Here is a 27,723-nt window from a genome sequence, read left to right on the forward strand (position 1 = left end):
AATTCACCAAGGACACTGCAAAGTAGTGATATTCTTTAGACAGTATAAACAAAAATATTAATTTAATAGTCTAGAAAATCAGCTCAGGCTTTTGATACTAAATTGCTGGGAAGTTCAAACCCTGCCTCCACTATTTCCCGTATGTGTTTCTTAACCTCTCTCTTGTTTTTCTCATCTGGAAGTTGGGTATCATAATAATAGCATCTGCTTCCCATGGTGTTGATGTAGAAATATTGGGCTTTACAGGTTCCATTACATACTCATCTATTTGATTCCATACTGTACTATACTCTATTATACCATACGATATTTTACTACACATTACTACACCATATCATGCCATCCTAGGACATTTTATACTATTCTACCCTATACTATAGCATACTATCCTATACTATATTATACTCTCTATACTATACTATGCTTCATTATGCCTCACTATACTATATCACACCATATCATACCATACTACACTACCCTCCTACTCAAAGTGTGCTCTGAGGACCAGCAGGATCAGCATCACCTGGGAGCTTGGTAGAAATGCAGAATCCCACCACAACCTATTGACTCAGAATCTTCATTTTAACAAGATCTCCAGGTAGTTCAAACGCATGTTAAAGTTTCAGAGGCCCTGTCACTTTACTATACCAAAAGGCAATATAGGACAGTATTTACTACACAGACTGTAGAACCAGACTGCCTCAGGTTCAACCCTCAGCTCTGCTATTTACTTGGGCCAAATAATCTGACTTTGCTGTGCCTTGGTTTCCTCATCTGTAAAACAGTATCTACTTCATAGGGTTATGCGAAGATTAAATGTTTTAATATATGGAAGCCCTTGAAACAACCCTCAGCACAAAAAAGCACTATCTGAAGTTTAGCCATTCTGCTTATAATGTAGTTGTGCTGTAGAATCTCACCCCTTGTTGGTAGGAGGTGGAGTCTCCCACGAAGACATTGTCTGGGTCAATTGCCCCCTGAAAGGCAAGACTTGGGAAATGAGCAGAGGAGCAGACCCAAACTGTGAGGAGGAGGAACCCTTGTCTCTGGGCCTTGCTGTTTTGGATAAAAGCTTGAGGAAATAAAACAGGACTGAGGATGACTTCAGCCATATGGAAGCAGACTGGCAACAAAGTAGAGAGAAGACCTCTGTACAGAGCCACAGAGAAAAGACAGTGTGTTCTATATCATAAGACAGACTGTCTAACTGATATTACACTCTGCTTCTTTTTCCCTTGATATGCCCATATCTTCAGTAAGTTTTGTTTACACATTCCAGTCTGGTTTCATCTATCTACAAAGAAGAAAGGCAGGACTTTCTAGAGACAGAGTTCTGAGAAGGTTCAGGCCTCCAGAGTCCAGAGTGGTGACAGCCATGGGAATGATTAAAAGAATCCCCAGGGGGGGGAAAACCACCACATCAGGAGTTCAGGCAGGATGTGCTCCCCATAGGGTGAACTTCCCTCCCTCCTCCAGCTAGAAGGATCAGTTTTATTTTATTGAGAGAGCCAACAGGGTCCCTGACACCTGTGGTGGGCTTGTGGATCAAATAACAAACCCTTTGTCACTCACCTTGTGGAGTGCAGACCCTATAAAGAATTTCCTTCTCCAGGTTCTGCAAGGACTCAAATTTTTCTTCATAGTACACTTTATCCTGGTCGTTAGTAATCTCCAAAAGCTGAGAGTTTTTCGCTTCTCCCACCCCAATGGCAAAAATAATTACATTTCTGTCCCTGAGAGCCTTGGCTGGTATGGCTACATTATCCTGGGCGACCCCGTCGGTGATCACAATCAAATACTGATGAACACTGGGTCTCCCTCCCCTTGAACTGTCGAAAAAAGGCAGAGTGAAATTCAGGGCTTTCCCAGTGCGGGTGCCTTCATTCATCTGCTGAACATTCTCGATGGCTCTGTGAATGTCCACATTTGAGGAGTATTGGTTGAGCCTGAATTCTTCCCGGGCGCTTGAGCTGAACTGCAAAAGGCCAATCTGAATTTCATCAGCACCGATATTTGAATGGTTCACCATCCTCTTCATGAATTCCTTCATCTTTTCAAAGTCTTTCCGGGAGATGGATTCTGAACCATCTATCAGGAAGATGATGTCAGCTTTCCTATTCTTACAGGCTGGGGAGGGGTGGGGGAGCAGAACAGAACATTCACTCAGAGCCTGAAACCAATTAATTACAAGTCCCCAGGGACAGTCTGGGGTGGCATATACACGACATGAAAATATTTTTAAAGGGGACGGAAGAAGAAGTCAATCAAATAAATTTTCTGTGACCCAGCACAAACCAATCTCAAAATAAGACACAGCTGTATGATAAAGACATAAAATTTGACCGACTTGGTTCATACTAGGTCATGGTCACTCTGTGTCCAATACTCACTTTTGGGCCAATGAATCAACACTGCGAGAATGAAGCCTATTCAAATATATTAGACACATATATTTGGAGAGAAAGATATTGAAGAAAAAAATTCTTACTCTCTGAGGAGCAGATGTCCCGTACCACTTCTTGTTGAATGGTCTTCAAGGAATCAAATTCATGCACGAAAAACATCTTGTCTTTAGCTATCTCCTTAAGCTCAACAGTGTTAGCATCTCTGACTCCAATAGCATAAATGACGACTCCGTCTCCCCTCAGTGCCTCTGCAGCTTCAGCCACCAGGTCCTCAGATTTACCATCAGTGATGACTAAGAGATACCAAGGCACATTGCTGCGAGCAGTGTCTGCAAAGACCTGAGCCATGTGACTCAAGGCCTGACCCGTCATGGTGCCACCTCCCCTCTGCTGGATGCCATCAATGGCTACCTGCAGCCTTGCCACACTGGGATACTGGCTGAGGATAATTTGACTATTAATTCCGTCTGAGTACTGAATGACTCCAAACCGTACTCTGTCAGGCCCCAAATGGAACACCTTTATCACTTCATTCATGAATGCCTTCATTTCAAGAAAATCTTCTTGGTTGATGCTGCCAGATCCATCAATAAGGAAGTAAATATCTGCCTTCTCAATGTGCACACAGCCTAGGCAGTAAGAAGAAGCAGCAATCCATTAGAACAGAGTGTGAGATGGCATGTAGCCAAAGCTATGGATGCTGATCCCCACCCATACTCCCTCAGCACTCGTTGTTCCCTTGAGAGCCAATAGCTTTCTACTGAACCTGTAACTCTGCATAAGGATATTCTTTGGCCAGGAGCTAGATCAGCCCATACATTGGGCAGGCCAGAAAGCCTGGGAGTGAATTTGGGAGCAACCACCAACCAATGATTGACAGGGGTTGATGGACAAATACCCCAGTTCCCTTGCCCTTTAGGAGATGAGTTCTACATAGTTTCCCTGAGGCCCCAGCAGAACTGAGCCCCAGGTGCCTACAGCAATAACCTGCTCACTAACTCAGCCTGTACTCGCTGCCTTCCCTTCCTCCCCTGCATCTCCACCCCTCTACCACTGTCTCCGGGGGTCACCTCCCAGATAATCACTTGCATCCAAATCCAAGTGGGGTTTCTGGTCAACCCCACTTAAGACATGAAGTAAATATTACTTGACATTTCTCAAATAGCGAAGTTAAGAATAAGCTAAAAGTAAAATATCAGAGCATATTTGAAGCTATGAATTGTCTCAGTGTCCAATATTCCTGCTTCCCATGCAAGTTGCACTTTTTAAATACATGGGCAAAAGAGTGCACTTTCTGAAATTTAATTAACTCAAAACTTGCTGTTTTAAATGAGCCTTACTTAAATGAGTCACTTTGTATTAAGGCCTAGACTCCAAAGGGCAAATGGCTCCACATTTAGATCCTGTCTCTTGTCACTTACTAGCAGGCTTGCCCCTTTGCATCTCAAATTCCTAATGTCCTAATTGGACATCTCAATGTCCAATGAGAATCTTAACACCTACTCAGTAAGCTGATTGTGAGGATTAAATAAGGTCATGGAAACACAGCCGAGCTGAGTATTAAAAATTCACCCTTAAGATCACCCAGTGTTCTATTTTTGTCATGTAGCAGATTTCTCAAAAAGAATGAAACATGATTTTCTCCTTGCTTCTTTCAGTAAGGGCAGCCCAGCCTTGTGTTACTAATCTCTGGATTCCCTTGACCCAGGGAAGAATCAAGAGCCTTCTCATGTTTCCTGGCTGAGAGGGAAATGGACTGAGGTGGGCATTGGGCTCCCTTGCTCAGGCCTTCATTTGGAAGGAGCTTGGTACATGCAACATGTGGGACATACTTGTACTTTAAAAAAAAAGGATTTGTTGTTTATCTAAATAAAATTCAAATTTAACTGGGCATCCTGTATTTTATCTGGCAACCCTACCCTAGAGGGGCAGGCGCTGGAAGGGGGTGTGGAGAGGAGTGCTCTGCCCCTGTGGTAAGTGTTTGTTGAATGCTGGGAGAATGGAGGAGAAATTATAGACAAAGAAGGCAGAACTTCAGACATTGCTGGAAGACAGCACCCACTGGTGACAGGTGATGGCTGACCTGAGTCTGAGAAAAGGACCACTGTGCAGGAAGGGGCATCTCTATAGCTCCCCCACACAGCAGTGGTCCAAGAGGCTCCACTGAAGCCCAGGGCCTTTACACCATCCAGAGGAGCCAAGAGCCCCAAAGACTGCCTCGCACTACACATTCTTGCTAATCTTGGCAGATGGAAATTTGGTGGGTGGGGGGAGAGAGAGAGAATATTTTTTACAGTCTGGATGTTGCTATGCATCCACATCTATTACATACACAAAGTCCTTAGCAGAGTGTCTGACACATAGCAGATGACCAATAAATGGTAGATATTATGGTCATTATGACCAACCAGGGCACAATTCCATTAAAATTGCCCTAACTTCTATTTATCTCTAAGCTATCCCACCCCCAACCACTCTAGACTTTGGGCTGATTTTCCTGATTCCAGGTTTGTTTTTAGCTGCTATGTAGTCTGGGAAAGAAATCAACTCTCAACTCTTCATACTGTTTGTGAATTAGAAGGAGGGAAAAGGAGCCTTCTCTCCTTTTTCCCTACAGAATATAGGCAGGGGATGCACCAGGAAATGAAATTCATACAGGCCAGAGAGAAAGACAGGAATTTGTTTAGATATTTTCAATCTCTAGACCTCAGCACAAGTAATCAGGAAACTACAGGATCATTTAATGATTGTCTAAAAAAAAAGATAGAAAGAAAAAGCTCAGCGATTTTCCTCTGAAGATATAATCACAGCCTTGAATTTTTAAGTTAATTATCTACATTGCAAGTTGTCATCTTCTTTCTATAATTCTGATTTGAATCTAAGAGATACTAGCATGGGTGGACAAACATAGACGGAGAAGTAAGTAGACAGACACAAAGATATTTATAACAGCCAGTAAGGAGCAAATTTGGGATTTAAAATTCAGGTAGTTTGACTCCAAGGTACTCCAAGGTATACTTAACTGCTATGTTTTTTCTGAGTGTTTTTTTAAACTACATGTATAGGAGGAGCTCTCCTAACTGACCTCTTCTTGAGTGGTTCACCAGATGATTGACATTCTCCCTGCCTTCTGTAACACACAGATGCTCCCACAATACATCAAGTGTTGTGGATACATCAACCTGGAGCAGTTGGACACCACACAGTTCTGCTTCGCTCAGGGGAAGAATAAGCCTATCAAGAACAAAGTGGGTCTGTCCCCAGCCTATTTATGGAAGGTTTGTTATTACAATAACACAACAAATCAAATATGGTGCAAATCAATACGACGTGAGTGTGAATAAAAGAGGTTTATTGTATCTCTGAAAACCAGGTTAACTGCTTAGAAAAGACCCAATAAAGGCAAGTTGTTTTAAAAGAAATTGTTGGTGTACTGGATAGCACTACAAAGATTGAATTTTTGAGATCATGAAAAATCAATGAGGATTTCTATACTTGGATTGTTTCCAAAGTGGCTACGTTCTCTTCTTGCTTTAAAGAAACTGAAACTGGAAATTATAGAAAATACACTATTGGATGACTGATGAAGAAAATACATGGAACTCCAATCAGCAGGGCTTATACTCAAAGAAGCTTTGACCTTACACAAAAGATTGGCAAATTAATGTTCGTTTAGTATGTTTTAAGTAAAATTTTCTAATTTTAAAAATATTTATATCTTTTTAGAAATAATTTTCTGCTTTAAGTGATTTAAGTTTTGGTCAATCCATACACAGATCCCTAGGGCTTTATTATAAATATACATACATATATTTTCATCAAACTCTTAAAAGAGACGAGAGGTAAGAAAGGAAAATGGAGGAATCTTCACTTTTTACTTCATATTCTCGGCACTATTTGGAATCAAGACAAAACAAAGATTTTACAAGTTTGCGTTTCTGTTTTTTTAACGATCTGACTCCAAAATCTTTTCTTGGATGGGAGGTAGAGGAGGTGACTGTATGGAGCAAGCAAAGTAAAGATTTTAAAAAACAATCAAATCTGGAAAAGGTCTTCCTACCTTCTTGTAGGGCATAGCCCATCCTAGGAATGGAAGCCCTTTTGCCCACAATCTCAGGGCAGAGCTGGTTCTTAATCTTGCTTCCCACAACAGAGAGTTGCAAAAAGGATTCCAGGGGGATGACATGCTTCCAAGGAGGATATGACGCTATCTTCTCCAGGTCCTTACTCTCTGAGCCAAGCTGGGTGCCCACTGCATAGATGGTAACCCCTGCCCTGCGGAGGAGAGAAGCCGGTCTGGACACATTGTCTTGGGAGAAGCCATCCGTGATGACCACGGCTATCTGCTGCACGCCTTGCTTGGATCGGCTGCCCCTCTCCTGAATGAAAACCTCATTCTTTAGGAAATCCAAAGCAGCACCAGTCTTGATTCTTCCTCTTCGTCCCTGGTAGATTAATTTGTCCAAATACTCCAAGATTTCGGCTGAACTCTGAAATGTATCTAGCGAAAACGCAAGTCGTGGTTCCTCGCTGTAAAAGACCAAGCCAATTCTCACAGCATCAGGACCAATGCTCAGAGAGCTGATGGTGGTCTTTAAGAAATTGACAACTTGGTGGAAATTCGATTGCCTAACCCTGCTAAATTCCTCAATGAGGAATACTAAGTCAGCCGGGATAGCAGTCGGACATGCTATAAACAAACAAAGCAGAAAGAAGGGCTTTAGCATGAGAACAGAGTAATAAAGACAACATTCACTTTGTAGATAAAAGCTGTATTATGCTATATTTTTATCTACTGTAATAATATAGTTAGTATTACAAATTGTAATAATATATAGTATACTAACTTATATTAATGCATTTTAGAATTCAGTGGAAGTTTTTATGACCATCATTTGGCGTGATGGTCAAAGAACATCATACCTATCTCAAAATTTTTCACATGAAAGAGTATTCACATCTCTTGCAAAATATGTAAATATATGAATATACACAAGCAACTGCTTTAAGATCATTTTTCAGGGCCAGCCCTGATGGCCTAGTGGTTAAAGTTCCACACATTCCACTTCAGTGGCCCAGGTTCAGTTCCCAGGCACAGAACCACACCACTTGTCTGTCAGTGACCATGCTGTGGTGGTGGCTCACGTAAAAAAAAAAAAAAAAACAGGAAGATTGGCAACAGATGTTAGCTCAAGGTGACCCTTCCCCAGGGGAAAAAAAATTATTTTCAATTCATCTAAGTCCATTAGAAGCATTTGAGTCTTGCTTGACTAATTTTTGTCTTCATTTTTCTAGTGTTAGGAAACCCTGCATCGAATTCTCTTTTATGGGCCCAAAAACTCCTTGATTTAATCATTTGTCCTCTTTCTTGGTAAAAAAGGGAAATAATAAATTGTGACTATTAATTTGTGTACCTTTGTCTGATAAATTTTATGTCATTTCAACAGAGGCAGTATGAAATGTCGCAAGTTCCTATGAAAAATCTTTGTCCAAAAATTGGGCTGTTTCATTTTGCTATAAAAGAATCTTCCCTTTAACCCACCTCATATGGCGTAATGGAGTTATGACTGCATAAACTCTCTTCCAAGAGGAGTCCGGACACCTCCCTCCCAATTTAAGGCAGTGACTGATGTTGGGGAACCCACTGTGTCACATACCAAAGAGGTCCAAATCTGCTTTGATGTATGAAAAAAGAAATCTCCCCAGCAGAGAGCCAAAACCACATATACCAAAGGTTGAAAGCAGTGTGTAGACAACTGAATATTGTGAAACAGAGTTTAGAGAAGAGAATATAGGGACAACAAAATAATCTTTTGACTTGTCTTTGGTCTCTTGGTGTCCTGAAATTTCCTCTTTGGTTCTTTTTTATAAAGAACCAAAACTCAATCCTAGAGTTAAAAAGAGGGTATTGTCTCTGATTTTCCCAAGTCTAAAACACCTTCTCTAGAAACTCCAAGCATCTTTGACTTCTCACTTCCTTCATCTACTGGTACCAAGTGCTCTCATTCTCCTTTCAAGTTGTCTTCATGATTCACCCTCTTTCCTCATTATCAGAGCCACCATTGGGCTAGACCCAGGCATCCTCCCTACGTGCACAGATGACAGCTCAGCCTTAAAGTCCTTCTGAGTCTGAGGTATCATGTGGAATCCAGCCTACCCATTGAAGTCTTCCTTAAAGACCACTCTGATCACATCATTTTCCCTACTTAAAAGCCTATAGTAACTTCCCAGCACCTTTGGGACCCTGTAATCAGGGTCCATCCTTCCTAATCCAATCTCATCCCTCACTACTTCTAAACCCTCTCCCCAACCCCAGTTGGCTCCATTTTTTCACTTTCTTCCACATTCATCCAGCCCATTCCCACTTCCACACTCTTACTCATGCTCTTCCCCTTAACAAGAGTACCCCCCCCAAATATTAAAATCATACTCATTATTGAGGGGCCAACACAATTCCTCCCAGGCCAGGTTCTCCACTGCATCCTCATTTTGTTCTATTTCTAATTAATGTAGTGTCCAGAGGTGTTCCTTAGTTCTTAAATTCAAATTTTTTTCTTTTCTTTTTTTTTTTTTTTGTGAGGAAGATCAGCCCTGAGCTAACATCCATGCTAATCCTCCTCTTTTTGCTGAAGAAGACCAGCTCTGAGCTAACATCTATTGCCAATCCTCCTCCTTTTTTTTTTTTTTTTTTTCCCCAAAGCCCCAGTAGATAGTTGTCTGTCATAGCTGCACATCCTTCTAGTTGCTGTATGTGGCACGTGGCCTCAGCATGGCCAGAGAAGCAGTGCATCAGTGCGCCCCTGGGATCCGACCCCGGGCAGCCAGTAGCGGAGCGCGCCCACTTAACCGCTAAGCCACGGGGCAGGCCCTCCTTAGTTCTTTATTATCTCTGCTTGGATTTTCTTCTTGTCTCACATGTGTTTGTCTTTTCTGACTATAAAATTCCAAGGACCCTCAAGATCTAGATGTTGAGAGGTCTGGGCAGAGCTATGATAATTCAGAGAAAGGAGGGATTGGTTACTTCTAGATGTGGGGACCAATTAGAAGCTCCATCAAGCTTCTAGTTGTGGGGATGCAACACTAAGAAGGGAAATTAAGAACTGAAGGATAAAGTTCTGACTGTGGGCATTCCAGGCTGATGGTATAGTGTGTTCAAGGGCAGAGACAGAGGTGGGAAAGTCTGACATACATACAGCAAATGGTGAGTAGTTCAGCTAGGCTAGTACTTAGAGTGTATAAAAGGACTTAGCAGGAGATAAGACTCGGTGTTTCTTGTTGTTGTTGTTGATGTTGTTGTTGTTGTTGTTGTTGTTGTTGAGGAAGATTCACACTGAGCTAACATCTGCGCCAATCCTACTCTATTTTGCATGTGAGTTGCTGGCACAGCATGGCCAACAATGAGTGGTGTAGGTCCGCACCCAGGAACCAAACCCGGGCCGCTGAAGTAGAGCTCACTGAACTTAACCACTAGGCCACAGAGCTCGCCACAAGACTCAGCAGCTCTTAACCAGTGGTGGTACCCATTCCCAGGGGACATTTGGAAATATATGGTGGTGTTTTGAATTGTCATAAGATTCAGGGATGCTACTGGCAGGGACTAGGGATATTAAAACTCCAACAATACACAGGACAAAACTACACTGTGAATTGTCCCATCCAAAATGCCAACTAGCGTCTCTCTTGAGTGCTTTGAACACCAACTTAAGGAAGGACTTTATTTAACGTCTGGGGAGAAGCCTGAATGCTCCTTCTCCTGGAAAAGGTATAGAGTAACTTGGATTATGGCTCAGAAGTATTCACTCCCTACACCTTACTTTCATAGTGGAATACACTTTCTTACTCCATTGATGATGACATAGCTATATAACTTGCTTTGGCCACTGGAATGTTAGCAGATGATGAAGCAGAGGTCTGAAAAGTGCTTTTACAGTTGGGTTTTCCCTCTTGTACCTCCGCAATTACCATGAGAAAGATGTGCCCAGACTAGGCTAGTGATCCCAGGAAGAAGAAGAGAGCTACAGAGCAAAGCCAAATGTAGATCAGCCAACCCTCAACCAAATCCTAAATCTGTGAATAAGGCCAGGCAAGATCAGCAAAGCCATTCAGTTGAGCCCAACGAAGATCAGCTGATCCCCAGCAGATCTGTGAAAATAAATGATTCTTTTCATCCACTGACTTTTTGGATGGTTTGTTATGCAGCATCATTGTGACCATAGTTAACCAATACAAGATGTGTGCCTGAGGCAGCCCCATGCCTCCTCCTCTTCCTAATCTACTGGTGCTAATGTCCCAGTACTGAGGAATCCAGAACGCCTCCCTTCTCTGCTCTTTCCCCAGACTTTCCTATTATGCTGAGACCTCTCAGTGACCCACACACCTAGGAACCAAACCTTACCTACTGCAGCCTCCTTCTCAGCCACAGTCCTGAACTCGGGCTGCCCAGTCCCTTGAATCACCACACTCACATTACGCATCATCTGTCTGACTCCATCTTGTCCTTCCATTTCATATATAAGGGATGGGGTCCCCATCCCCTCCAGTTCTCCCCTGTCAAAGTCCTGTACACCCACAGACACGACTTTCACGCCTTTTTCCCTCAATGTCTGTGCGGCATCCCAGACCTCATCCTCAGATTTGCCTGAAGTAATGACCACTGCATATTGGGGAATTCCCTGGAGAAACCGACTTCCTGCTGCCTCCTGGAAGAAGGTCTGATGAAGGTATCGCAGAGCTTTGCCTGTCATCCTGGAGCCACCCCGGAGCACAAAGTGTTCGTGGATGTGAGCAATCATCTCCTCCTGGGTCTGGTAGGTATTGAACAAAAACTCAGTGTGACCTTGACCGCCATACTGAGCCAGCCCAATCTGGTACTTATCCCTGCCAACATCCAGCATGCCAACTACTCTGGAGATGAAATTCCGCATCTTCTGGAAACTGGCCCATGATGTGTTCTGTGAGGTGTCGGCAAGAAAGACCACATCTGCATAGGCCTGGGTGGATTCTGGAATTGAAGAGACAAAGGGGGAGGAAAAGTAAATCAAAACCAGATATCATAAAAATTGAATACAGGGAGGGTTTTGTGTGGGGAATAGAAGAGGGATAGGTACTCTATTTATGCAGCACTGTACATAATGTACTTCCACCTCCTCCGCATGAGAGTCTGTCACAAGGCTCTCTCCCTCTTACACTCTGCTGCTGCTGTTGTCTGCTTTATTAGACTAAAGCACCTCTCAATTATTCTTCAACCAATGGGGGAGGCAAAGGAAGTTAACGTATACTGAGCTATTGCTTTGTGCTAGAGATTTTTATGCATTTTATCTGATTTAATCCTCATAAATCACGCTGCTAAGCAAATATTATTATATTCATCGTGCAGATGAGGAAATTGAAGTGAAGAAGTGAAGCTGCTTGTCGATGCTTGTATAACTAAAAAGCGGCAAAGCCAGAATTTTAAAAAAAAACATGTCTTCTGGACTCCAAAACTCATGTTGTTTCCTCTGAACAACATGGTAGGATGTTCTTTTCTACCCATGAGAACTTCATTTATCCTTCCATCCCCGGGTCAGATGTTCCTTCCTCTAGGAAGTCTCTCCAGGTTCTCCGGTGGTGGTGGACAGCTCCGTCTCCTGCCCTCCCACTACACGCAGTGCATCCTGGCTACGTATTATAATTAGGTGTCCTGGCTGGAATGTTCAGTTTTGACACAGCTTCTTACCTTTGATCTTACCCTCCACTGCCGAGCACAGAATCTGAAGAATGCTTCCTGAGAAATCCTGCAGGATGTTGAAGTTTTGGGTGTTGAAAAGAAACTTCTCAAATGGCTTACTGGCTATTTTTTGCAACTCTTGGACATCCTGGACGTTGACCCCGACCACATACACAACAGCTCCATCTTCTTTCAACCTGTCAGCTGCCTCCTGGACTTCATCATTTGACTCCCCGTCTGTCACGAGGATAACTATCTGAGGAACCCTGTCCTTGGCCCGGCTGCCAGCTGCCTCAGTCAAGTAGTTGGTCCTGATAAACTCCAGGGCACTCCCTGTGTTTGTGCCTCCCGTACGGTAGGGCAGATTCTGGATCTGCTCCAGGACTACGCTCTTCAGAGGGTACTGGTTCAGCTGAAAGGCTGGGTAGATGTTGTCATTATACTGAGCAAGTCCCACTCGGACCTGGTCACTACTGATGTCAAGCCCCAAGACGACAGAGTGAAGAAAGTTTTTCACTTTCTGGAAGTTCTGGGGTCCAATGCTGGTTGAGCTGTCTACCAGGAAGACGATGTCTGCCAGGGCTGCTTCTCTGCAAGCTGCAAGAGAGAGCACAACAGGGATGGGGTCTGCAGCCTTCACTCAAAATGCTTAGAACCAATGGAGCCAAATGGTGTACAGAAAAGGAGAGCGAGGCCAGGCAGCCTGTACTCACCGGTCCTCAGACACCCCAAATGACGGTGTACTCAGAGGAGTGACAACATCCCCTGTGCCCTTCCTTCCCTCCCCTCCACCATCTTCTGAGGCTTCTACCCTGCTCTGCTGATACCTCTAATCTTGAAATCCACTTGGACAATCCCTTGAATCTTATTAAGGAGAGAAACTCTTCTATAAATGTAGTAGCCTGCTGAGAAAGGGGCTGCCCTCTTTCCAGTGGGAATAAACTTCATCTCTAGCAGTGCGCTAGCACCAACACTTCAGAAAGCTGGAATGTATCTCGTGTTCTGTGGTACATCTCATTGTAGCTCTACCACTCAGTGACACTGTGACCTGTTCATCATTTACTTCCTTGAGAGTCAGTTTTCCTTCTCTGCAGCACTGAAATCTTTATACCAGCCCTCATACTCTTAAAATAACAGAGTTGTTTTAAGGATAAAATAAGATAATCTACTGTAGCAGACAATATCAGGACTCTGCCCAGGTCCTTTGGATTTCTTTTTACCATTTCTGCACAGAGATCTTTGGAGGATTTCTCTTCCAATAATGGAGCTGCTTTGCCTAGAATATATGAAAGCCTAGCTCCTTGCCTTGGGTCAAGACAACCTGAGGCACAACTTATGCTCCTGAGTTCTCCTGTAGGATCAAGCTAAAACTACTCTCTTGGAACTTCTGCCTGAGATCACACCCTTCCTTACTTTCCCCTACTTTTCTGTCCTGCGTCCTTCACAACCTTACCAACCTCCTTTGGGAGCTCTTCTGTAATGAATAACATGTATTCAATTCCTTGCCTCAGGCTCTGCTCCTGGGGACACCGTTCTATTGGAATGGATCTGTTCTAAAAGACCTGGGATCAAGTCCCAGCTGTGCCATCCAGTTATGGTACCTTTGGCCTCAGTTTCCTCACGTGAAAAACACAAATAATAACACTAATGGCCTTACGTATCTATGTAAAAACAAATACTAATTGCCCTATGTATCATACGTATTCCTATGTATCTAACAAAAAATTGCCTTATGTATCTATCTATCAGTCAGGGGCAATGTAAACAAGTTTAGAAAACCATACAACATCAAGCAAATGGTAGTTATTGTTATTATGTATATAAAACCTCTTTGTAAACTTTAAAGCACTATACAAAGTAAAGTATATAATTTGGCTGTACAAATGCAATACTACCACCACACACATGCAGCATCAAGTGGGTCAAAAGTTTTAGCACTTCTTCCAATTCACCTCCTCTGTGTAGAAATACCAAAATAATGAATAAGTAATGAAGGCTCTAGCCTCTCGTGCGTTTTGATGGAACCCACAAGCAATCTTCCCTTTCTCTGCTTTCTTATAGAGTTTAGTAATTACTCTATAAATAATTTTCACCAGTTTATGCCCTATCACCACCAACAGAAGTACAAAGCTGAGGACAGGTATATTATCCCAGGTAATGACCGTAATGCTTATGGGTACCTCTGATGGGCTAAGCACTGTGATAAGTACTTTACTTGCATAATTTTATTTAATGCTTTTAAAAACTCTCTGAGGCAGGTACTATCACCCTAGGAAGAAAATTTAGATTCAGAGAGATGAAGTAACTTGTTCAAGATGAGACAGTTAGAAAGTAAGAGAACTGGGATTTGAATCCAGATTTTTCTTTTCCCTAAATTCATCCTCTTAACCAGTACATTATACCAACACATTGGCAATAAAATAAGCAAGCTTCCTGGAGGATCTATGGCCCCCTCCTCTCCTCTGCCCCCCATCCAGGCAATAGGGGTAAGATAATCTAGGAATAATATCATTCTAGGAACAAGCATATCTTCCTTCAAAAATAGACTTACACTACATCCATATATAGAACCAGCATAAGGCCCACAGGATTCATAAAAAGAGTTGATAAGTTTTTGGTCAATGATTGGAGAGGAGCATAGAGTACAGATGGTTTGGTGAAATTTTAGTACTAAAATTAAACGCGCACACACGTGGAAAATAAGAAGGACGGTGGGAGGGATGAATAGAGATAAAGCTTTGAGTTCAGTGACTTCTCGTTCAGAAATTAAAAGGGAAAAGCCTTTGTACCTGGAGAGATGTAGTCAACAGGTTGCGCTGCCTTTGCCAAAGTGTCACAGAGCTCCTGCTGCAGCTTCTGGACGAGACTGCCCAGACGAGGGAAGTTGGGCACAAAGGAGGTAAACTTCTCCGCGGGACTACTTGCAATCTTCCGGAGCTCTGCCGACGCTGCATTTCTGACGCCAACGGCATAAAGCAGGATGCCTGCGCTCCTAAACGCCTCAGCAGGTGCCCGTACATGGTCCTCAGGTGGGCCACTGCTGATCACCATGGCAATCTGAGGCACACCCTGGCTTGCCCGGCTCCCTGCTGTCTCCTGGAAGTGGTGATCTAGAAGGAACTGCAGGGCCAGGCCCATCTTGTTGCCCCCAGACTTAAACTGAAGCTTCTGAATGTGTCTCAACACATCGCCTTTGCTGTGGTAGGTGGAAAGTAGGAACTCCAAATGGGGCACATCGCTGTACTGGGCCAGCCCCACACGGACGGTCTCTCTGCTGACATTGAAGCTGTTTACCATGGTGTACAAGAAGTTCCTCACACTGCGGGCGTATTGGGGGTTGATGTTGGCATCCACCAGAAACACAACATCTCCCACGGAGGCCTCCCTGCAGACTGGGGAAGAGGGTCAATTTAAGATTGAACATTACAAAATTGACAACTACTGGTTGGCTGGAATCCATCTCTCCCAATTCATTGTCTTTACACCACACAGACCTGCTGCCTAGCTCTCTGATGATAGCCAAGATGCACGCAGCCCAGGCACATCATCATCTTCCTTTGCTCCCTCATGGCCACCAGGTACCCTTGTTCACCTGTCACCCTCTGTTCCATTCTAACAGACATTTGACCCTTTACTTAGATTCCTGACCACGGCCCTCCACTCATTCCTTAAACTTAATAAGAGAAACCAGCTTCTACCAGTAGAGGACGCTGCTGGTACCCCACCTAGATCTCCTTTGCTGGCTAGCGCATCAATTGCTCAGCTGCTTTAAGTGCTATGGTTAACTGCTCCCCTGAGAGACTTTGTCAGGGACCTGCTCCTGGCTGAAGGCAGTGGCCTCATCTGGAGACACCCAGGAAGTTACACCACCACCGCTATCCTGGGTGGCAAATGTTTGATCACATGAGGATACAAATGCCTGGCCCCCTTGCCTTAACTGAAACAATTCATGGTGCTCTTTATGTTCCAACGTCTCCCGTGGCTCAGGCCAAGGCTTGATTTTACGTAAGGCTACATCCTTTCTTGGCTTCCTTTCCCCCTACCTTACCTCACTTCTCTTACAGGTTTGTCTTAAAGAGTACTCCCTCAAAATAACATGTTCACCTAATTCCTGTCCCAGGCTCTGCTTCTAGAGAATCTGACCTAACAGAGCTTTCAAGCTTTGACCTCTGGCACTGCCTGGCTCCCACCGGCGCCTGTTAGTTTGACTCACAGCATTACCATATGTGTGGTTTACCATTGTCCTTTGGCTCCCTGAACTGGAGGTTGCATTGTGCAACTACTTCTCCGGAACCTATCTCTAATCCTGGGAACCACAATCCCAACAGTGGCCAGACCAAGTGGTACTCCAGCTGGGCCCACCCTAGTCTTCAGCATGGAAGGGATCAAATACCAGGTGGCTACGGGAATTGAGCAAATAGTTAATCTCTCTGGTTCTCAGATTGCATCTCTCTAGAATAAGGGGTTGACCAGATGACCTGGCCTCTTCAGACTCAAACTTGGTTTTTCTGTGACAAGAGGTAAAATGTGGATTAAGCACAGATCTTGTGTGGGAAAAGAAGAGGAGATTATGATCTATCTATTATTCATGGGGGGAGACCCCCGTACCTCACAATTTGATTATCTGTGATGATGGGAAGAGAATACATAAATTAGTAATGAAAGGAGAAACAAAGGCAGAAGCTGGCTAAAGATGGTTTTAGTTTAAAGTGGCTGAAAAGCCAAGGGATAACTATCCCACGCTGGTTAAACATATCTTGCATTTGGTTTTGTGCCAAGAGGATTAAAATACTGGCTGGGGCTGGCCCTGCACAGCTCTGTCTTTACATCTCTACCCTCTCCACTTTGCTCTCCAGGTTCCAGGCTCCTTAGTCCAATTTCTCAAACTCTCCATGCTCCCACTTTCCGCTGGCCTTTGACATGCTAATCCCTCCATCAAGTTTCTTTTTCTTCTGGTAAATTCCCATAGAATCATGTTCTTTGATCTTGGTTCATAATGTAACATTTATTAGTGTGCTTATTCAATAAATGGCAATCTTCCCCGCTAGGCTGTGAGCTCCACGAAAACAGATACCATATCTTTTGTTTGTTTGTCCATCACTTGAGTGTCTAGCATAGAGTAGCCACTCAAAAAATATTTGAGGAAGGAGATACTTGGGAAAGTTAGCAGGAGAGAGGGAGGGGGGAAGGGAGAAGACGTCACTTACAAGGATGGAAATATCGACCATTAATGAAACCAAATGAGGGAATCAGAAAAGTTTAGAGCTAGAAATAATCCTGTGAGACTATGCAATGCAGTACTGTAACAACTAGGTACATGTGGCTACTGAGCACTTGAAATGTAGCTAGTACAACTGAGAAACTAAATTTTAAATTTTACTGAATTTCAATTTATAGTCACACATGGCAAGTGGCCACTGTTTAGAACAGTGCAAGTGTAGAATAATGAATCCAATTCATCCATCATATAGATAAATAAAATAAGACTTAGAAAGGCAAAGTAACTTGTGTAAATCTGTTCAAAGAGCCAGTACAGTAGTCTCCCCATAACTCTGGGGGATACATTCCAAGACCCCCAGTGGGTGCCTGAAACCGCAGGTGATACCGAACCCTATATATATTATGTTTTGACCTTTACGTACATACCTATGATAAAGCTTAGTTTATAAATTAGGCACAGTGAGCGATTAACAACAATAACTAATAACAAGGTTGGCTTTGGGGCCATTATTAAGTAAAGTAAGGGTTACTTGAACACAAGCTCTGCGATACCTCGACAGTCGATCTGATAACTGAGCCGGCTACTAACTGGCTAATGGGCAGGTAGTGTATACAGTATGGACACACTGGACAAAGGGATGATTCATGTCCCAGGTGGGATGGAGCGGGACAGCTCGAGATTTCATCATGCTACCCGGAACGGCTCTCAACTTAAAACTTATGAATTATTTATTTCTGGAATTTTCCATTTAATATATCCAGACCACAGTTGACCATGGGTAACTGAAACCATGGGAGGCAAAACCGTGGATAAGGGAGGACTACTATATTAGAAACCAGGTCTTCTGACATCCAGTCCACACCTTAGACTGCCATAAAGAAGATTAAATTAAAAGTCCGTGTTAGAGAAACGCAAAGACCATGTGAGAATTTAGACAGAGAAGGGGTAGGGAAGGTTGGTGTTCTCCAGGGACACTAAATCCATTCGTCATTTCTGGAGTCCTGAGTCCCACCTCAGGGAACTTTGACTGATTTTGGTCAAAAAGCCAAGTGGAGTCATCCTTGTCGAAAAAGCTGATAATAAATGAGCTTAAGGCCCTTTAAGCTTTATTTCCCTTTGGCCCTCCAAAATGCAATCCTGTAGAAAGGAGAGAATTCAGTGAGTGCTCCAGGGATGGCTAACTGTTTGTCCCCTTAACATCTCTTTCAGAAGAGATCAAACACAGACCATGAAGTGTTTCCCTGATCTTTCCTGGAGAATACATTTCAGGCAAATAAGTATTGGTTCCATCCTGTGCAACTTGAGAGATGTATTATATTTTCATACATTGTTACTTTCTTAACCCCTCCACCAGTTCTTTGTCATTTTAGGTGTTTGAAACATGAAAAGACTGACTGTCACAGCTTCGTTCACAAGTGAGGGGAGTCAGAGCCAAAGGGGAAATTTAGACAGCTTCATGTTTTTTTCCCAATGAGTAATAGTCTGTGTAATTATATTTGAATATTTAAACCTCAATATTGCCTCAGTAGGGCTTCAGGCTACTGAAACAATCTTCTCTTGATGAGACTTTCATCTTGAAAAGTCCCAACAATCTGTTAAAATGACTGCAAAAAATTGCAGAGGTGTCATTAGCATTTGGTGAAGCTATCTGTCTTGTGATGACAATTACCCCTCAGAATAGCTCTACCAAAGGAGACAAAGCAAAATGCAGAGTCAACAGAATAGGCCCATGTTTACAAAAGCGTTTGAAAGCCTGGGAATATATTCAGAAGTATAGTATTTTTTAATATTTTTGTTTTGTTATTCGAGCTTAAGCTTTGAAAGAAATTAAGTGCCCACTATACACTAAAAGCTTCCAGATTCTGACTCAGTTCTCCTTAAAAGAATCATTTCTCTTTTGTTAATTATGAAGCTCCTGTAATATTTTCTTTTATGGTTGTCACTACCACTAGGCTCCTAGGCAAGGTCCTCATTTTTGGCTTAAAGAATCTGATGCATTACCAATTTTCTGCGACTTGATGAAGCCAAAACTAGTTGCAAGGAAGAGGAGCCCCCAAAATGTCTTCCAAGTCTCCATTCTAGATATGTACCTAGAAAGAAAAAGAAACCTCGTAATTAAAATTACGTCTTCATACACTTAAAATGAATGCACCCTATCGTATATTCATTATACCTCAATAAAATTGATTTTTAAAAAACACAACTGTCTTTCCCCAGACCAATGAAAGCTTTATGAAAATTAAGGACATGTTGCTACATTATTTTAACACTGCAAGGAAAATGGTCTTGCTGACCTAACTAAGGAAGAATTTTGTAAACACCCACAGTATATACCTCAGGCTTCACTGTTTAAAGCTGTCCAGATATGGCTATAACAGGAGAAAGCATATAGTGCACGGGGTAGAACTTGTTTCACACACTGAATTCATTTGGTGGAACATAAATATTTCTGGATGGTTTTGCTTGTGTTTTTATACAAACGTTGGATGACCTGATAAACATTTGTGGCATGCAAAAATATTCAAATATCGCAGGAGCACATCTGCCTGATAACATCAAGCAAGGCTGAAAATATTTTACATGTTCTCAGAAGAAGCAGAACATCATACTTCCCTCCCCTAAATTTGGATCCATTTTCAAAGGCCTCTATAAAAATTATCCGCTTTCTGTTTTTGACTCTGAGAAAGTCCATGTGTTTAAAAATAAGAACATGACAGTCACATTGAATGAGATGTTCTAGTTGGAACAGGGAACATCTCATTTTTACCTTCTTAACCAGCCAACCTCACAGCCATCCTCAGCAGAGTGTAGTGAGGTTAAAAGTAAGGATTCTTGGAGAGAGACTGCCCAGGTTTGAATCCCAGATCCACTACTTAATAGTTGATCTTGGGCAAGGGGCTTCGCTTCACTGTCCTTCAGTTTCCCTATCTGTAAAATGGGGGCAATAATAGCATCTACCTCATAGTCTTGTAATCAGGATTGAGTCACTTCATTATTGTAAAACACTTTACCCCTGCCTGGCACATAGAAAGCTCTCCTTAAGTGCTTGTTAAATAAAATAAGTCTTCATGGAAACCCACCGTGTAAAAGTAAAAAAGCATTCCCCTTTATTTGAAACTCAGAAGCCGTAGAGGCAGAGGAACACTAATGTTTTGCATTGTGTATTCATAAAGCAGTCATGGGGCCGGCCCAGTGGTGTGGTGGTTAAGTTCACCTGCTCTGCTTCGGCGGCCTGGGGTTCATGGGTTTGGATCCCAAGCGCAGACTTACACACCACTCATCAAGCCATGCTGTGGCAGGGTCCCACGTACAAAATGGAGGAGGATGGGCATAGATGTTAGCTCAGAGCTAATCTTCCTCACCAAAATAAATAAATAAATAAATAAAATAAATTCGTTTGTTCTGTATATTTTAATTTATATTTTTTATTTAATTCATTTAGTTTTCACTTTCAATTGATGGCTGCTTTGTAAGTTACTATGGTAATACCTCTATGTTCCTCACCTCAAAGCTGGGAAAGGTCAGCAGATCAGGCCTTCGTCTGCTCACTTTGTTGATGAAAATGAAGAAATTGGGTCCCAGAAAGGTTAAGTACCCTGCCAGAGCTACAGAGCCATGCACTGGCAGGTTCTGTCCCAGGTAACCTGACTCCAAGTCCAGCATGTGGCTGGACCTCAAACATCTGCTTCAAACCCTTCAAGGAAAATCTCCAAGTCCAGACTGTCACTCAACCCCCCAGAGTCCACTTCATGTACGATAAAGACCTATAAGCAATTTACTGTGGGGTAAACATGTGAGCTCAAGGCCTATGTTCCTTTATCCACCAATTAGGTCTTCAAAGAGCACAATTTTATGTCCAAAACACTGTATTTGGTGCTCCAGAGAATGGAATTATAAACCTTGCTTTCATGTTTATAGGACTGAACAATCTATTTGGGAAGAGAAATTTTACATACTGGAAACAATAAGTTTGGTAAACCTTAAAGCACATTCTTTAGGGCCGGCCCCGTGGCTTAGCGGTTAAGCGCCTGCGCTCCTCTACTGACGGCCCGGGGTTCGGATCCCAGGCACGCACCAACGCACCGCTTCTCCGGCCATGCTGAGGCCACGTTCCACATACAGCAACTAGAAGGATGTGCAACTATGACATACAACTATCTCCTGGGGCTTTGGAGGGAAAAAAAAAGGAGGAGGATTGGCAATAGATGTTAGCTCAGAGCCAGTCTTCTGCAGCAAAAAGAGGAGGATTAGCATGGATGTTAGCTCAGGGCTGATCGTCCTCACCAAAAAAAAAAAAGAGTAACTCGGGGATGTGAGATAACCAGATCTATTTTATTATTTTATATGAACAGAAAATACTGGGAGAAGTCTTGACTTCAAAGGAAGCCCGTAGGCCTTGATTCTGGTTTCAGATTGACCATTTGCTCTGGGAACTACAGCAAGCTGGTTCACCGTTCAAGGTTTATGTGACGACTCTAGAGGGCTTGGCGCTGATTTGGGACACCTACTATATAGCCCACTATATTGCAAAGATTTCTCAGGATATTCATCCAGTGATTTTCCAATAAATAGATGTGATATAATTGGATTTCTCTGTTCCTCGGTTTCTACATCAACCTCCCACTAATGCCTCCTCAAGGAGGCATATAAATAATTTGAGGGAAGATACTTTAAGACTGTAAATATCCTATTCCTCAATAAATTTTCATCTAATGGCAAACAAATGAATGCATGAATCTTAAAGAATAAACTGTTCTAATGTATTAAGGACAGTATGAGGGTAAAGAGCTTGAGAGTTTGAAAGTACCGGGAAGAATGTTCCAAAATAAATTTATACATTATTATTATGATTATTAATATTACCATTGTTACAATAAAATACTGTACTTCAATTTTTTAAACTCTTGGGTTAATAAAGTTAGATGAAATATAAAACCTGCAAGTAGTGTATCTACATTTTCCTATTTCATTATGTCCTGGTTGTTAGCATTAATGCAATTAGTCATAAGAAATGAGAAGTATTTTTAGTTAGTTATAAATAAAGCACTAGAGTTGTTTAAAGAAATCTAGTGGAAAAGTCAAAAGTTTATAAACATTTTACAGCTGTGCCTATGTGTGTGTTATACCAATGAAGAGAAAAAAGTCTGTAGGATTTAACATCCACATTATATCTACTATTTCATGAAGATGTTTATATCTAATTTAAGCTGCCAAAGAGGTTTAGCAAACATAGGGCTGGCTCGTCACGGAGGCCAAAAATTAAGCCATTGAATGAAATGTAATTACGTAGGGATACTATAGGATGTCAATTCTTTCTGGAAATAATTCTAATGGGTTTGGGGTAGAGAGAGACTTCTCTCAAAGTATGCTTCTCAAATAGTTAACTCACTAAAATAATCAATTTTTTAAGATTAAGTCGTTCAATTAAAGCAATTACTTTGCAATCAATACAGTAATAATTGATTCAGGGAAGAATCATCAAAAGATGCTAAAACCATTGTGTAAAAGTGTGTTGGGGAACAAGATTTTAACATAGTTTCAAAGTATCCCCTGACAAATTATTTAGAAATTATAAAGGGCAAAAAAAGTACCTTTACAAAGGAGAAACATGGTGGACACAACCAAGTGATCAAAATTAACATCAACAATAATAATAGGATAACAATAGGATAAATCAACATCACATCCCTCCTGATGTTATGCATGAGAAAACTCCACATCACTTACACGGTAGCCCTCCTCAAAATCCATGGCCTAAATCTAATAATGAGGAAACGATTATATAGTCCAAAACTTGGGGACAGTCTAAAAAACAACTGGCCTTGGCTCCTCAAAAATATTAGTGTCATGAAAGACAAAGAAAAGCCATGGAACCAACTGAGGTTAAAAGAGTTTAAAGAGGGGTTGGCCCTGTGGTATAGCGGTTAAGTTCGTGCGTTCTGCTGCAGCAGCCCGGGGTTCGCCGGTTCGGATCCTGGGCGTGGACATACGCACCGCTCATCAAGCCGTGCTGAAGTGGTGGCCCACACAGAGCAACTAGAAGGATGTACAACTATGACACACAAGTATCTACTGGGGCTTTGGGGAGAAAAAAGGAAAAAAGGAGGAAGATTGGCAACAGATGTTAGCTCAGGGCCAAACTTCCTCAAAAAAAAAAACAGTCTAAAGAGACATGACAGCTAAAGGCAAGAATGATTGTGGATTGGAAAGAGTTGCTGTAAAAGGACATTTGGTGGGATGATCGGTAAAATTTTAACATGAACTGAATATTATATAATAATTCTGTATTGATGTCATATTTCCTGATTTTGATCATTGTGTTGTAGTCATGTAAGAGAATGTCTCTGATATTAAGAAATACACATGATACATTACGGGGCAGTGAGTCTTGAGGTCAGCAACTTACTCTCCAACGTTCAGCAGAATTATAATAATTCGTAGAGAGAAAGAGGTAAAGCATTGCAATTCTCTTGCAACTTTTTTATTGAGTGTTTACTGTTTGCCAGACAATATGTCAGGAAATAAAAATAACAGAATAAAGAAATCCTCAGAGGACTTGGAACTCTAGTGGAGAGAGAGATGGGTAAATTGCAATATCATAGGGTGAGTAAAATTATATAGAAACCTACACAAGGCGCTGAGGAACACAGTGCATGAGCACCTTCTTGGGTGAAGGCATCACAGAGCAGATGACACTGGAGTTGAGACTTGAAGGATGAGTGGAAATCTGCAAGTGAGCAAGTGGAGAAAGGGAGTTCCAGGCAGAAGGACAGCATGTGCAAGGACACAGGAGAGGTATCAGACACCCCAAGTAGAGCTCATCCAAGGCCTCGGGTGCTAAGGGTTTGGAGTAGAGGGGACTTGGTTAAGCCTTCACTGGAGCTCACGCACCTGTGTTATACAAGCTCTTAAGGCATAAGTCTAACGGAGACCTTTGGTTTCTTGAAATGCCTGTACTGGGTAGGTGGGATAGAAGAGAGAGGGCCCGCCCTGTGGCTTAGCCGTTAAGTGCACGCGCTCCGCTACTGGCAGCCCGGGTTCGGATCAGGGCGCGCACTGACGCACCGCTTCTCCGGCCATGCTGAGGCCACATCCCACATACAGCAACTAGAAGGATGTGCAACTATGGCATACAACTATCTACTGGGGCTTTGGGGAAATAAAAAAAGGAGGAGGATTGGCAATAGATGTTAGCTCAGAGCTGGTCTTCCTCAGCAAAAAGAGGAAGATTAGCACGGATGTTAGCTCAGGGCTGATCTTCCCAGGAAAAAAAAAAAAAAAAAGAAGAGAAGATCTTGGTAGAGTTTCTCAGTCTTCAACCATAAGCCACTTTAACTTCATTTAATTAAATCAACAGTGTTTTATATCCCAGTCTCCTTCAAGTTTTCTCTTCTCCCTCTGTGGATCCCTCAACTACAAAATGAAAAGATGCCATCTCTAACGTTCTATGCCAGTGGCTCTCAAACTTGAGCATAGCATCAGAATCAGGCAGAGGATCTTTTAAAACCCAGCTTCCTGGACCCCACCTCCAGAGTCTCTGATTCAGTAGCTCTGAGGTGGGGTCTGAGAATTTGCATGCAGAGCTGGTCCAAGGGACCACACTTTGAAAACCATTCTTCTATGCATTTAACAGGCAATGGTTCTCACCCAGGCAGATGTCTCACCACTTACCTTCAACAGCATCTCTAGCTCCACATGCAAAAAATCAAGTGTCTATTATCAACTAAGTGGGGAAAGGGAAGAGATAATCAATTAAAAATTTTTTCTTTATGTAGACATGACTGAGAGGTAAGCAAAAGTTTCAAAATATTCGGATGAAAGACCCAATGCCAATGTGTAAAATTAATTTAACACATTTTTTCAATTTGCTTTCTAATTATACTTTATTCTCTGAAATCCAGAGCTATGTTCTCTTTTTTTTTTTTTTTTTTTTTCTGGTCACTTAGGATTATTTTAAGCACTGTATTTTTGGCTTTCTTACAAGATGATCTCGTAGTATACCACATCTGGGCAACAGGAAGCTCCAGAAGGCAAACAATTGGGGGACATAATCAGATTCTTCTGTACACATCACGTTAGAATCCACACAGCATGTTTGACAGTTAAGAAAAACTAAAGGTTAGCCTTAACCTATTGCATAAACATTAGCATTTGCTCTCTTTGCCCATTCACACATCTTGTGATGGCTTAGATATATACACAACTTTGTTGTAAAATATTTGAGGGGGGCTGTGTCAAACATTTCAATGACAATTAATGCGTTATTAGGCTCAGAAAAAAAATAACAAAATGCAGAATCTTGGAGCATTCCTCCAGGAGGGATAAGGGTTACAACGTCAGAGTTCAGCAGAGCACCGTGCAAAGCAATAAATGGGTGCTGATGGCCATGATACTCCCATCAGCGGTGGTAATCACAAGATTAGCACACAATTAATTTGTGAAGTTTAAAATTTGGAACTGAACAAAATCTTAGCTGTTGGGCAGTTTTTAACTAGCCTAGCCCCTCTTCATATGCTGACTGTTATGAGAGGTTCCGGGATTCGATCGGAGACGTAAAAGACACTTTCCACTCCAAACAAATGGACTGAAGGTATATTTTATTATATAGAGGATAGTCAAGGCGATAGTCTGCAAACAGATCTGAATAGGTCAAATATTAAGAGGGAAAAAACATCAGCCCGACTGGAAAGGGAAAACACCCACATTGGCTGAAGAGAAATGACACAAATCAACCGGAAAGAGAAACACCAGGTTGACCGAAAAGAGAACACATCAAATCAATTACTTCATATCAAATCAATTACTTCACATCAAATCAGTTACTCATAACATCCACGCCCCACTGCCGGGAGAGCCCTGTCAATCGACGCGGCTGGGCAAGGATCACACGTCCTGGGCAAGGTGTCCCTTCCACAGGTGGAACTCTCACTAGGGCTCAGTTTCCAGCAGTTTTTATACCATCAGTAATTTTCAGAGTAAGCAATTACAGAATTTGCAGAGCAAGCATTTAGTGTTTCCATGCACAAATGGTTATCAGTGGCGTACGTGCACTGAGCCCCCTGGCTAACGTCCCAGCCCAGTAGTTGTGTACGTGCATTGTTCTCTTTGGTTATCGTCTCAGCCCGGCACAGATGGCCAGTCCATTCTGGGCTACGACGCTCCAAGAGCCTTGAAATGTTACAACTTGCAACTCTCTCCATGGGAGAAAGGCCAGTTCCCACCACGCAGAAAGCAGCTTTTATATTTCTTTTTTGTGCTGGTGGCTATAGGTCAATGGAGCGGCCAAACATGGCTGTACTCATGTCAAGACACTGACTCATCTGGTTTCCCGTAACACTTGGTTCATACCTCAATTACACCATTTGTCATATTGCATGGTCATGGTCTGCTTAATTGTTTATCTCCCTCTCTGGGCTGTGAACACACAGAGGGCGGAGCCTCAGTCTGAGAAATTTTTGTAGCGCTGGATACATTGAAGCCAACTAATAAATCTTTTTCTCTTATGATCATTATGTAAATGATTGAACAAACTGCTGAATGATTTAATCCAAAGAAAAAAAGAATATTTACTCGAACTCTTTCTACGCGTGTGTAGCTTATGAACTCCCTCATCCCAGCAATTCACGAGCTTGGTCTCACCAGAGAAATGGGAATATCTACTCTATCTTTCTGAGGTGTTTCATTGAGGAAGGATGTCTACAATCTACTAAGCAGATCAGGCCTCTCCAAAGACCCTGGGCAGGTCAGGGCACTCTGCCACTCCCTACTTCCTGTCACCAGGAAACAGAAACAGCAGGTCATGATAGAGAATAAGGGCGAGATTTGATGGCCCTCTGCAATCATCTAGACTGACATCATATAAAAAGTCCTTTATTTCTTTTATGTCCTTTAAGAAGAAGGTTGCTCCAAAAACTGGAGACAAAGTGCAGTAAAAATTGCACGGAACTTGACTTTGAATTTTCTGGTTCAAGTGTCAGCCCTGCCACATTCTTGTGATGGTGGCTTCTTGGAAGTCTCTTGAACTCTCTAAGCCTCAGCTCTGTCAGCATAATACAGAGGCAATGATACATTGCCATCACCACGTGGCAGGGTTATCATGGGGACAGCAGGAGCTAGTGGTGGAGGAAGGACTTTGTAAAAAGCTACACAACTTGAGAGGTTACCATCACTTTTGTCAAGCAACAATCTATGGAACAATATCCCCCAAATTTAGTCCTTTCTCATTGACAGAACCAAACCTCAGCATTTTTTGTTCCAAGAGAAGTGTTTTGCTTAAATCAAAGCTCTGTGACTACATATTTGCTGTGTTATATCTAGGAAATAACCAGGCTTTGATGAAAGTGAGATTTTGGATTGTAACAGACTTTTTACAGCAGTGAGAGAAGACTTCC

General features: G+C 42.3%; 1 protein-coding gene across 1 annotated transcript in view; it reads right to left on the reverse strand.

Moving 5' to 3' along the window:
• LOC101394604 (collagen alpha-4(VI) chain-like) overlaps positions 1 to 19,409 on the reverse strand; it is an 88,354-nt gene extending 68,945 nt beyond the window's left edge. Inside the window, exons 1-7 of the mRNA XM_087430575.1 lie at positions 19,334 to 19,409; positions 14,901 to 15,503; positions 12,121 to 12,708; positions 10,801 to 11,406; positions 6,466 to 7,095; positions 2,489 to 3,034; positions 1,573 to 2,127 (exon numbers count right to left, since the gene is read on the reverse strand). Coding sequence (XP_087286701.1) covers positions 1,573 to 2,127; positions 2,489 to 3,034; positions 6,466 to 7,095; positions 10,801 to 11,406; positions 12,121 to 12,708; positions 14,901 to 15,503; positions 19,334 to 19,409 — 3,604 coding nt within the window. The remainder of the gene's footprint in view (positions 1 to 1,572; positions 2,128 to 2,488; positions 3,035 to 6,465; positions 7,096 to 10,800; positions 11,407 to 12,120; positions 12,709 to 14,900; positions 15,504 to 19,333) is intronic.
• Positions 19,410 to 27,723: the final 8,314 nt, after the last annotated feature.

This window comes from Ceratotherium simum, chromosome 5 (genome assembly GCF_057802395.1).
Source record: "Ceratotherium simum simum isolate JZ-2026a chromosome 5, ASM5780239v1, whole genome shotgun sequence".
Taxonomy (NCBI): Eukaryota; Metazoa; Chordata; class Mammalia; order Perissodactyla; family Rhinocerotidae; genus Ceratotherium; species Ceratotherium simum.